The sequence below is a fragment of the Helianthus annuus genome, chromosome 2 (genome assembly GCF_002127325.2).
Source record: "Helianthus annuus cultivar XRQ/B chromosome 2, HanXRQr2.0-SUNRISE, whole genome shotgun sequence".
Classification (NCBI taxonomy): Eukaryota; Viridiplantae; Streptophyta; class Magnoliopsida; order Asterales; family Asteraceae; genus Helianthus; species Helianthus annuus.
In genome coordinates, this window is record NC_035434.2 from 149922535 (window position 1) to 149935718 (window position 13184).

Sequence of the window (13184 nt, forward strand, 5' to 3'; positions counted from 1 at the left end):
CAGAGCTTTCCAAAAATGGAAAGTATGACAATGACAGCCCTATTTATAGGCTTCCAAAAGAGGAAAGTGGCAGCCGATCGGCTGGGAGCTCCGATCGAGTGGGCTGCTCGATCGGCTGGCAAGGTGCTAGCCGATCGGCTGGCCTGTTCGATCAGGATGCTTCCTGTTCGATCCGTCACGCACTTCGACGATTTTTCGACATTTCGATGGACGACGATACGGATACGATAGAGTTCCTAGTCAAATTACTTTTAATCATAACCGCTATATCTAACATACAACCTTCTATAAATCGCGTTTCGATGTCGGTTTCGATTGAGTTCGATTGCTTTTCGAGTTTCGATTCGATTTTTGATTGATTTGCTTGAATACCACACCAAACACAAGGAAAACACACACAAGTAACACATAAGGCACACACACACGTATAATAATACCACAATTCGCATAATTCGAGTCTCGAGTTCGATTGATTGTTTGATCGGTTTGATTACTGATTAGGTTAACTTTATCGCATTGTTACTTCCTATTATTCACAGTCGTAGCTCGGTTCGCTTTAAAACACATTCGATTACCTCGATTCTTGCTGATTACAACACTTACTCCACATAATACAACTAAAACATAAAATCGATATTTACAGTCAAGGAAAGTCAAAGTTGACTTGGACTTTGACTTTGACATTCGAAAACACGGGGTGTTACAAATACATCATCATCTTCAAACACACATCATCATTTTCAAGAACACATCATCTTCAAACCCAGATCTTCAAGGACATGACCATCTTCAACCATCATCATCATCCCCTAAACAAAACCCACATTTCATTTCAGATCTTCATGAACAAGAACAAATAAAAAACAAAACCCAAATTCAAGAACATCTTTTCTTCACAAATTAAATTTTCAGATCTTCAACAAATTAATACGAATTCTAGATCTGCAAATTCCAACATACAATCAACAAAATTAATATCCTCTTCAAGAACACATAAACACATAAATTCTAACAAAAAAAGAACCTACAAGATGAAAATCAATAACATTTAACAAATCCATAACCCTCCTCAATTTAGCACACATCTTGCCATCAAAATTTCCCCCAAATCACAAAATTGACCTAAAATATCAAAAGGCAAACACCACAAATATAAAAAAAATCCAGATTTGAAAAACATGTGAGGGTGAAATACTGGCACCAGTAACAACATGAGATTGAAGCGGTTGGTTTTTTAGGCTTTGCTATATGTTCTAGAAGGTTGAATTCGAATGTGTCAATCAGATCTGCTTCCTTCGGTTGGTAAATCAAATGGTTGCTGATGAAGAACTTCTATAGGTAGTGGTGACGAGGTGGTGTGCGGTGGAGGTGGGTGGCGGCAACAAGGTGTTATGGTGGTGTTTATTTGCAGCGGTGGTTATGGATATTGGGGAGATGAAGATGATAGGGTAGTTGTGGATTTTGGGGAGTCTGATGAAGACGGCGATTGAGATGTTATATGATTTAATAGGTGTCAGTAAAGAGGGAGGAGAAATTACAATTATACCCATCATGTGCCTTGCATGTGATAAATAATTAACTAGGGTAAGGGGCTAAGTTAGACTCAGGGGCCAAAATAGTTAGTTACAGACCATGGGGGCACAGATGTTAAAAAATCTTATTTTGGGCTAATATAGTAAAAGTGATATAACCACAGGGTCCAAAATCGTAATTTACTCTTTCTTTTAATCAGTAAGGGTGTTTAGGTCATTTCATACCCACTTAACTGAGAAAACTAACCTCTATCCACGTCAAGGACTATCTGAGAATGAATATGCAAAAGTTGGGGACTATAACTGTAATTTTAGAAGTGTGGGGACCATAGGTGAAATTTGGGTAAACCACAGAGACTATTCGGACACTTTTCTCTATATATAAGGTAAAGGGTTTTGACAGGCGAATGAATAAATAATAAATAAGACTTACTAGGGATGAACATTTGGTACCGAGTACCGGTACCAAACCGTACCGGGTATATTCACCCAACAAAAGGTGTAAACCAATAAGGGTATACGGGGTGGGTTAGGCAAATGCATCGGCAAATGCATATGCCACACGACATGTCCACCACCAACAAGGAGTTGCCGATCGGCAAAGATGATGGAGAGGAGTTTGCGGGGTAAGAATGCCACATGCGGCAAAGAAGAGGGAGAGGGTAAGTGATGGGGCCAGAGTTATATCAAACAATCATCCTTTCTTTTAAATGGTTTGGGGACCACCCCTTGTGTTTTTGGGCAAGAGGAGAGAATGAGATGAGAAATAACATGTCACAATATGATTGGGTGGGTGAAAAGTTTGCCCCACCTATTAGACATGCACCCCTTACACCCTAAGATGATCTAACCGTACTGGGTACTTTACCCTGTAAGGTGTAAACCAATAAGGTGAGTAGGTGACCAGCTCGATACCGTTTTGAAACATTGTGTACATGCACCCCCACAAAAGCCCCGACATTTCAACATTGCGAGACTTCACCACCTCAATTCCTTTCCCATTAAACTAAAACAATTTCATATACTTGATAATTAATTACGTAATGCTAACTGAATCCAATAAACTGACTTTCTTTCTTCTTTGGAAGTTCAGTGGAGTAAAAAGAAAGCCCAATGGGCTACTGTAAAAGTGTTGGATGTCATTGGGCCATTTTTTACCAAACATTAATAACTTAAAAACTACAAAATCTGCACAATTCAGCAACCCAAAAAACACAAATTGCTACTATTTCACCCTAAGAAATGAATGAACACATTCTGAAACTACAAAGAACTGACACAAACTTAATCTACTGCTATATGACCTATTTACAACTTCCTTCTATACATAGAAAAATGGAAACATTTACAATTTACAGGTGCTATAATATGTATATCTATATATTTATATATAAATATATATGTTCATAGAACCTGTACTGTATCCACACTTCTGGCCGAATTCGAAGCCGCCAACATAGCCGCTCCGATCCCTGATCCATCTTCCATTGTTTTGAGGATCACATACGGGGCGATTTCTTCCCCTAATATCTCCGCAACAGCTTCGTTTAAATATTCTCTGAAAACGGTGTAGCTTGTGTATAATCCGCCTTCAACCGCCACCACGGTTCTTCTCATTTTACCACTTTTGTAACCTTTGATTCTTCCACTCGAAATGCCACCTGTCCCGTCTCGCCCGATCTTTTTCAAGATCCCGACAATGCCTGCAGCGACCAGCCTGGCAGCCCTTCTTGTTACCACATCGCATACTTTGACCATGATTTTTCTTGCTTTTAATGGGACATCGCGTATCTGTTGAAAAAAAAGAACTTAAAAAAACATAATCCAAACACAAGGAGGTTGATAAATGATGAGATGTGTGGTAAAAAGCAATACTATTGCCATTTTCGTCCTTGAGGTTTGGCTATTTTTGCAACTTTCGTCTAAAGGTTTTTATTTCCTCGTCCAGATCCAAAAGGTTTGAAATATTGCCATTTTCATCTGACTCGTTAACCCCATCCATTTTTAACGTTAAGCCAGCGGTATTTTTGTCTTTTTTGAGATTTTTGTGATAATTAAAGGGTTTGGGTGGGGAGAAAGTCAACAAAGGTGGATCTTTATTTCTTATAGTGTTTTTTATTTTGATTAAATATGTCTAAAAAACCGGAAATACCCCTCACTTAACGAAGAAAAATGGATGAAGTTAACGAGCCGGATGAAAATGGCAAAATTTCAAACCTTTTGGATCCAGATGCGGAAAAACAAACCTTTAGACGAAACTCACAAAATTGGCCAAACCTCAGGGACAAAATGGCATTTTACTCTAATCTAAATCTTTAAATTACAAATTATGCCAAAAAAAAAAAAAACATTTGGGTGTTCTTTTAAACCATTTGAATCGTCAACCTGTTACCTAATTTTTTTTCTTGAAGAAGCAACTAATGTGGGACCCATTTATAAGTAAATTTGATGAAATTGTGACCTCTAGTGTGTGTATATTGGCAACATCTTACATCCAAGGTTTCTTCTAAAATCTTGGCAACTTCACGCAAGTCGGGAGAATCATCTTCATGCATGGCTGCCATTAATGGTGTACTGCGTGACATCAAGAAACAATATTACTTTAACTTCTACAAATTCGGCCTATAATCGATATGAAAAGGCGTAATGGAAAAAATGTTTTTATAATAGAAAGAAGACTTGCCACTTTCTTTAAAAGAGAAAAAGAAAATGAAAAGTAGGCGGCTTTAGCCCATACATGATTAGAATATTAACGAGGACCACCACTTAACAGATATTTAAGAATATAAGATAAAAAGGTCGGTTCTTTTACAGGAATGAAAACCCTATAAGGAGCAATTTAATGATAATAAAAACTAAGATTCGCCTTTTTTATTAAGAACGGGTCATTTTCAAGACGTAGAAGAAATTAATAAAGACACAAATGACTAGACCCCAGCGAGACAACACAACAAGAAATGACAACCAATGAATTCGCCTGATTATTGTGTGTTATATTGTTATATAATCCAAAAGTTTGACTTAAAAAAGTAACAATCCTTCGATTTAAAATTCTTATATCCAACAGAAATTTATTTACTCAAAAACAAATAACAATGTAGTAACCCATTCTTCGGGCATTAATTATTCACAAAGAGCCTAATAATCAACTCCTGCCCACATATGTTCTCTCTTTGACTTCGCATGCCTACTAAAAAGGTATCATGACATCATGATTGTTTTCACCTTTTTCCTAATTTGAATTTTGATTGTTTTGGCTAAATGATTTGTAAACGAACCGAACGAGCACGTTCATGAACGATTCACGAACAAGATATTTCTTGTTCGTGTTCGTTCATTAAGGCAATGAACATGTTCATGAACACTTGCCGAACGTGGACGGACGCAAACGAACAAAAAAAAATTGTTCATGAACAAAAATTTAATACAAACTAACGTTATATATTTCATTTAAAAATACAATTTGCATTTTTCATCAGAAATATTAATACTACGAAGAATCCATCAAAAATAAATAAATACTTAACATAATTAACACAAAAACTAAGAAGTTTGTCAAGCATTAATACAAACTGAAATTAAAATAAAAATATAACATAAAAAAACCTTTAATTGAACGAACATAAATGAGCGAACATAAACGAACACATTACCGAACGTTCACGAACATAAACGAACAAACGCAGCCTCCGTTCATGTTCGTTTGTTCAACTTATTGAACGGAATTTCTTGTTTGTGCTTGTTCATTTATTAAACGAACGAACATAAACGAACTTCCCACCGAATGGTTCACGAACTGTTCGCTGAACGTTCGGTTCGTTTAGAGCCCTATAAAGAATCATGCGCTCAATGCATCCTAATAAAAGAAATAATGGTAAAAGCATACCTCAACACGAAGCGTGTTGACAGCTTATAAGACAATGGTCCAAAGATATCAGATTCTATCGACAGCCTGTGAATTACTCTTCGTACTATGTCACCTAGATACATTCCCGATATCATTTTCTCAAAACCCTACAGCCGTACCCATGTATTAGTCACATGATTAATAAGAAGAAATCAAGATCAATGTCATATAAAACAAAAATTAACCTGATCATTTGGGTTTTGGCTCTCAACGTCAAGATCAGTGTCATATGATGTTCGAGGTAAATGTGAGGACCAAAAATTACCCCATTCCATGTTGATAACCTGATTGACGTCAAGTTACATAAGTGAACAGAAACATTTTTACTTTTTAATTAGTTAAGAGTAAATTACATTTTACGTCCTTTAAGTTAGAGCCAAATTGCAGACATTATCCTAACGTGCCACTCACATGAGGGCATAATGGTCATTTTCACTTATTTTGTTGTCAATATATATTATTTTTATTTAATTTTAGTTATTAAGTGAAAATGAGCATTATGCCCTCATGTGAGTAGCACGTGTTAAGAGTTAATAGAATGAATTAACTGGGTTAGGGAAAAAGGACACCGCCTCATGAGAAACAATATAAAAGACATCCGGTGTAATTTCGTTAGTTAAAAGACAACGCTTGCAATTTGGCTCAAACTTAAAGGACACAAAATGCAATTTACTCATTAGTTAATAAAGACTAAGGATACCATGCCTCCTGAAGTCGAGAGAAGGCCTTGACATTTAATAACCGCATCGGCCCGCTCTAAATAACAGGCGTTGGTGCCAGTACCAATTACCACTGCGGCAACTGTGTCTTTATCAAGAAAGTGCCCAACAGCCAATGTTCCCACACTATCATTCACCTGTTTACAAATAAACCCATGTACAAGACTGTGTTAATTCTCAACAATAGAAAACAAATATTATTTTTCAGGATGTTGAAATTCTTACAAGTGCAGCGACATTCATATCTAGACCTCTTCTAGACAATGCTTTTTGCAGACATTCAACGACGTCTTTTTCAACCTAAAATAATAACATGATATTAGATACATGACGATATAGTTACAAACTTCAAAATGTACCCTCTGAAGTCTCAACTCAGTTTTTTATACAATAGGGGTGCATTTTTTTTACTTATTTTCAGTCCGATTATATGATCACATGATTGCACTTTTACAGCAACTTTAGATGGCTTTTACATTATTAGTGGTAGAGTAAAATGTCATTTTCATCCCTGAGGTTTTGCCAGTTTTGCGACTTTCGTCCAAAGGTTTGTTTTTCTGAATCTGGATTTAAAAGGTTTGAAATCTTGCCATTTTCATCCGGCTCGTTAACTCCATCCATTTTTCTCGGTTAAGTCAGGGATATTTTCATCTTTTTTGTTAACTTAAAAAGCAATTCGGTCTTGTTTCACTTTATGTACAAGCATTTAGCATAATGTACAAGTATTCAAATAACCGATTTGCCCTTTAAGTTAACAAAAAAGACGAAAATACCCCTGACTTAACAGAGAAAAATAGATGGAGTTAATGAGCCAGATGAAAATGGCAAGATTTCAAACCTTTTGGATCTAGATGCGAAAAAAGAAACCTTTGGACGAAAGTCGCAAAACTGGCCAAACCTCAAGGACGAAAAGTCGAAAATGGCATTTTACTCTTAGTGGTATTAAATAATTGTTTGACAACTGACAAGCGCAAAATCCTAGTATGCCGTTAAACTAACCATGTCTTCGATGGCAAAACCTTTAGTCCACTTGATCAAAGTGCCTGACGAAACAGACGTCTGTTTCACAGGAAACGAGAACGTAAAGCCCAAATCCTTTCCTCTAACTTGTGAAAGCTGCAAATTGTTTCCCATTCTTTCAATAAATTCCTTGAGGGCCAACGCAATAAAATCAAAAAATTCCTGCAAGTAACATCACATTAGTTCACATAAACCTGAAAAAATACATTCGGAAATTCATGAACAGTAACAGTATCATGCTGTGTAAACGCGTAAACACCTCGCTTGTGCTGGTCATTAAACTCTGTGGAATGGGTTTCCTCTCGACATCACGCCCAAGAATTGACCTTTGACCGCCAAGCTGGATTTTTAGAATCCGAAAATTGGTGCCGCCAACATGTAAGGCATAATATATTCCATTTTCACTCCTGACAAGCAGAAATACGCCGTCAATATCAAGAAAAATAACCATACATCAAGCAACGAGTGATAATCACCATATATGAAAAAATTACATGTAAACTGCACACGATTATCGAGATATATAGAAAGCATTTAGTTTAAATAGCAACAACAAGACAAAAAGTCTTGAAATAGCATTCATTATGATAAATGTTTCAACATAGTATCTGTCCATTTATTTCTGTTTGGTCGGTAACATTTTAAAAATAAGGATCTTATGATTGATGTCATATTGTCATGAATTCACCGACCTTAACTAAAAACTTTCAAAAATAAATTTCAAAAAGACTGGTTCAAAGTTCAAACAAGCTTCTAGAAGGCAAAATGTTTCAAAGTAATGGCTTACCAAATACTACCCTAATTTCAAACAAAATACACCATACTTAAAGAGCCCTAAACAAAGTCAATAGACACACATATACAGGCAAACAGTGTCTAACTAACATCAACTTTTAATATCCTAACATCTTAACAAGAAATCAACAGTAGCAAAAAATCACAATATTAACCTACAACGGCAGCATTAGCAAAATACTGATAACTAACATCAGATTTTGACACCTTACAAAAATCACACATTAACCTACATCAACAGCATTAGCACAAAAAAAAAAAAAAAAAAAAAAAAACCTGAATCAAATTAGTAAACCTAAAAACAACAATCACACATTAACCTACAACTACAGCATTACCATTAAAAATTTAAAAACAATAACAATAAACAGGATCAAATTAGTAACCTAAAAACAACAATCACACATTAACCTACAACAACAGCATTATCACAAAAAAAAAATGGAAAAAATTAGCAAACCTAAAAACAACAATCATACATTAACCTACAACAACAGCATTAGCCACAAAAAAAAAAAAAAAAAAAAAAAAAAAAAAAACTGGATCGAATTAGTAAAACCTAAAAACAACAATCACACACTAACTTACAACAACAGCATTCGCCCAAAAAAAATTTAAAAAAAAATGGATCAAATTAGTAAAACCTAAAAACAACAATCACAAAACAAGCAATTTCTACAGCACTATATACGCATCTATGAACCAAATTTACTAACAAATTACGAACAACGAACCCGTCGGGAAGATTATCAACAAATGTGAGCAACATCTTAAGCTTACTACCGCCTTCAGACGCTAAACCGGCGTGCATCTCAACCGCCATAGCATCCACCACCTGTCTCAACCGTCCGACCGGCGTCGCCGCCGCAGCTTCAAGCTCCTGCACCGCCGTAACAACCTTCCACCACCGTCTCCGACTCCGCACTCTCCGCCCTACCATCACCGCCGCAACCGCGCAACTCGCCACCGCACACGCCGCCGCTATACCTAACCCTAACTTCCCCATCTATTAACAGTTTGTTCGACAATCGAGTGGTTAACCGGTTTCCGTCATCTCCGGTTACATCGTCGGTTTATAGAGGAAGATGTGAACAGAAAGTGGTGGTTTGTGGAGGACTTGACGGTTATTTGTCGCCGGAATATGCTGTTTCCGGTGGAGTTATGGTGGTGGTGAAATGTAGAGAAGGTGTTTGATGAAATGCTTGAGAGAGAAAGAGAGGTCAGAGAAGGTTTGGAAAGCGAACTGCTGGAGATTTATATATTGTTATGAAATGACGGATTTGCCCTTTGAATCACCTCCCTTAATAAAGAAATATTTTTTTTATTTTTATGTTGATTCACATGATACAATATTTTTTTAGTAATATTTTAAGAATAAATGATATAAATATATGTATCTTTTTAGTTATCGTGGTTATTATATGTTTTAAAAGTATAGTGATAGTAATAAATTTAAAAAGTCGTTAGATTATAATTTAGGGGCTGTTTGGTAGCCTCTGAATGGTCATTAAAAGGATACATTTTAATAAAACCATTAAGAATTTTACCCAATGAGAAGGTAGAAGAATGTGACATGTGATGATTTACCATTCAGAGGTTACCTCTTAACCATTCAGACTTGAGGTTACCTCTTATTCATTCAGAGGTTTTAAACAATTAAGAGGTAGCATCTGAATGGTCATTAAGAGGCTACCAAACAGCCCCTTAATTTCTTTGTTATGTCATCATTTAAAGGTTTTTTTTTTTGTAGTTTGTTGTTAGTTGAAAAGGTTTATGGAACGAAACCATCACTAGTACTCTAGTGGTGGCCACGGGTATTTAAGTTTCACCTATGATGGACTCGGGTGAGTTTTCCCCCTTCAGGTCTCAAGTTCGAGTCTGAGTGATAGAGGTTTCCTATTGAGAGATTTAAATTGGGGATCTATTGTGCGATGGGGCTCTCTAGCGCAGACCCGATTAAGACAACGCATGCTAGACCTCCCAACATTCACAAATAATTCACACCTTTTGAAAAAAGGTTTATGGAAATAATATTTGTTATTTTTTTAGATGCAAAGAGCTAAGGTATAAAGGCCTAGAATGTTATGATATCATATCTTATTAAGAGGTTAGTAAGATGTGTGGAATTTTTTTTAAAGTAAATTACATCTGTGATACAAGAAAATTAATATATCATAAGGGAAATTAATTTTAAAATAGCTAATTTATATGCTTTCCAAAGGTATTTCAACCACTTATTATTTTATTAATATACATCTTAATTTTGTTACGCTAAAAGCATTTTAGTATGTATACATGTGTGTATTCATATATGAACTATTAAATACCTTTTTTTTTTGCAAAGCTAACTTCATTAAACAATCAAGCGCCCTATCTCCAAGACGGAGAGGACGCCAAAACAAACAAACAACTAAATTACATGAAAATTACACTACCCTTTCCAACTTAGAATGACGAGGAACGGTGCTTTAAATAAATTATATTTCAATAGATGTTTTAGATTTTAGATAATAATGTCTTTTGTAGAGTATCATGATTACTCTACAAATGATCTCGTATGGTAATTTTGATCTTCTAAAGTAATTTTGTAAAGTATCATAATTACTATACAAATGATTTTGTAGAGTAATTTTGAATTATATGTTGTTTGATAAACTTGCAGAGTAATTTTAATACATTTGTAGAGTAATTTTGATACACTTGTAGAGTAATTTTGATAATTAGCCTACAAGATCAAAATTGCTCTACAATATCATTTTTAGTGTAATTTTGATAATTATCCTACGAGCAAATAATTACGAAAAATGTCGCCGCATTTTTTTTTTTTTTGTTTTTTCATGCCTCTCGTACGTTTTATACGATAAGGCACTTTGTACGTAAACTTAACCAAAAAAAAAAGCGATTATGCTATACCACTTTCGGTTGAAACCGAATTTACTAGTATTTAGTTGGCCTAACTGCCTAAGGCTGCGGTGAGACCTTGTGTTGACCTGACTATTTTACTAATTCTAGTCAAATTATTTGTGTTCAAGGGGCCCAAAGAATGCGACACTACAACTCTACAACTATGGCCAAGTGTTTTATTAAGTATTTTTTTAATTCAATTGTCATATGTTTATTCTTTTAAAGGTGTAACGGAAATTTAAATAAATAAAAAGGTACAAGTTAAGATGTTTAGTTTTTTTTTTTAATCTTAAATTCAAGTCATATATAAGGTGGTGACTAACGATAACGTTAGCAGTTTTAGAGACGTCAGTTTACACACTTCGAAAATGACTTAGTTGGATGTAGGGTCTTTCGGCTATAAGAGCACCATACATCACACGGTGTATCGACGACCCATTGAAAATCCAGAGGATCGAGTGTCTCCCATGCCCGATTGCATTACGACCTCACCGCATCTCAAATGTGAACAACCTCGAGTGTAGAAAACAAACTAGGTAATGGAAGTCGTTACTCGTTAAAATAGAATCGTAACCTTGGAGAAAGGTTGGGCATGAGAGTCTCATCATGTTGTATGTACATCCGCACACTTTCTAAAGTTTCGAGTTAGGAGTTTATGAAGTATGTATTTACGAAGAAATTAAAAAAAATTGTGTTTATCCTGCATATTTGAATAAAAACATTTATTTACGTTATTCATTATTTCCAATTTTCAAGAAAAAAATGTCAGTACAGTCTTAGAACATTACTTTTTTTTAACGGGAGGTTTGATTACAAAAACAAACAGAAACCTTTACAAGGATATAACAACAATAGGAAATCAAGTGTACACCAATTCGACCAATCTACAAACATGAACTTTCGCTCTACTTTTACCCAAAGAAAATTAATGGCCTTTACACCGCAAGAAGCCTTGAGATGCCGACCCGCTTACCGGAGAAAACGACTTTGTTGCAAAGTTTCCATACAACCAATGACCCAGAAATGGTTTTGTGTAAAGTTAGGAGGTCTTTTACTGTGTAAGCATATATGAAAGGGATAGAAAACCATGACGACACTGTTTGGATTGAGCTCATGTAGCAACTAGTGAATAGATGTTCTGTAGTTTCGTCCTTTACATTACATAAGGGGCAAAGAACAGAAAGTATATGGATATTCCTTTTTTGTAACGCCTTCCTCGTAGGGATATGATCCATGTTCATACACCACCCAAAGATGTTGACCTTGTGCAGCAACCACTTATTCCATTCGAAGAGGTTGTCACGAAGCACAGGTTTGTTATTTTCAATAATCCCTTGGAAAACTTTGACCGTAAAAGTAAAAGTCATTGATATATCAGTTGGCCACGCCCATTTATCACAACAATTTGTTATGCCGTGATCTCGCTTAGTTCAGCCATTTCTTGATCTCACAAGTATGTAACATGCATAAGTATAAAAATAGAATTCCATTATGATCAAAGTCTCGGATTACAAGATTGGAGATGAATTACAAATACGATACGATTACAAGTTTCTAAAAACAGGAATACGAATACACTTTCTAAATAAAGGAGGTACAGAAATGCGAAACGTTACAGTCTCCCCTACGTTAGGAAATATGTCCCGAAATTTATTCAAGAGGATGACTCGACGAATAGATGTAGGTACTTGGTCTTCATATCAATCTCGAGTTCCCAAGTAAATTCGGCGCCACGTTTTCATTCCCATCGAATCTTGACTATGGGAATTCGACTGCGCCTAAGCTGTTTGGTTCCTCAGTCCATGATTTCGACCGCATTTTCGACAAAGTGTAAGGACTCATTGATTTGTAGATCGTCGAGTGGAACTTGAAGTCCTTCTTCGGCTAATCACTTCTTGAGGTTGGATACACGAAACGTCGAGTGAAGGTTGTTGAGTTCTTGAGGTAAATCCAGTCGGTACGCTTCCTTGCCAATCCTTTTGAGAATCTTGAAAGGACCTACGTGTAACAACCCTCGAAAAACCCATAAACAAAACCAAAAGTGTGCACGATGAAACTTGAAAACTTGACTGTTGTTGAACCCACCGGCACAAAAGTACCTTTATTAGACTCGCAGTTAAAAACCAAACCATCTAGGATCAAGACCCGAGCATACGCGATAAGCACCAACACGAAAATTGAGAAAACGCGCGATTGGGCGAAAATGGCGGCCGAGGTAATGTGTCACGTCGAGGCGCCACGTGTTAAGCCTACATAGGATACGTGGCAGGTCTAGGTCTGGCCAACTATCATCGCGACACGCGGGGG

At 36.1% G+C, this 13184-nt stretch overlaps 1 protein-coding gene across 2 annotated transcripts; it reads right to left on the bottom strand.

Moving 5' to 3' along the window:
- Positions 1 to 2682: 2682 nt before the first annotated feature.
- LOC110924102 (hexokinase-3) lies at positions 2683 to 9198 on the bottom strand. Of its 2 annotated transcripts, none has more exons than XM_022168143.2 (9): positions 8708 to 9198; positions 7438 to 7585; positions 7158 to 7340; positions 6384 to 6458; positions 6140 to 6295; positions 5625 to 5723; positions 5419 to 5546; positions 4025 to 4106; positions 2683 to 3323 (listed from the first exon to the last, which is right to left on the bottom strand). In XM_022168143.2, the coding sequence occupies exons 1-9, from the start codon at positions 8977 to 8979 to the stop codon at positions 2937 to 2939; spliced, it is 1530 nt and encodes a 509-aa protein (XP_022023835.1). In that variant the 5' UTR covers positions 8980 to 9198; the 3' UTR covers positions 2683 to 2936. The 2 variants fall into 2 exon arrangements, with proteins under 2 accessions (XP_022023835.1, XP_035840476.1); XM_035984583.1 differs by having other exon boundaries at positions 3994 to 4106.
- Between the last annotated feature and the right edge of the window lie 3986 nt (positions 9199 to 13184).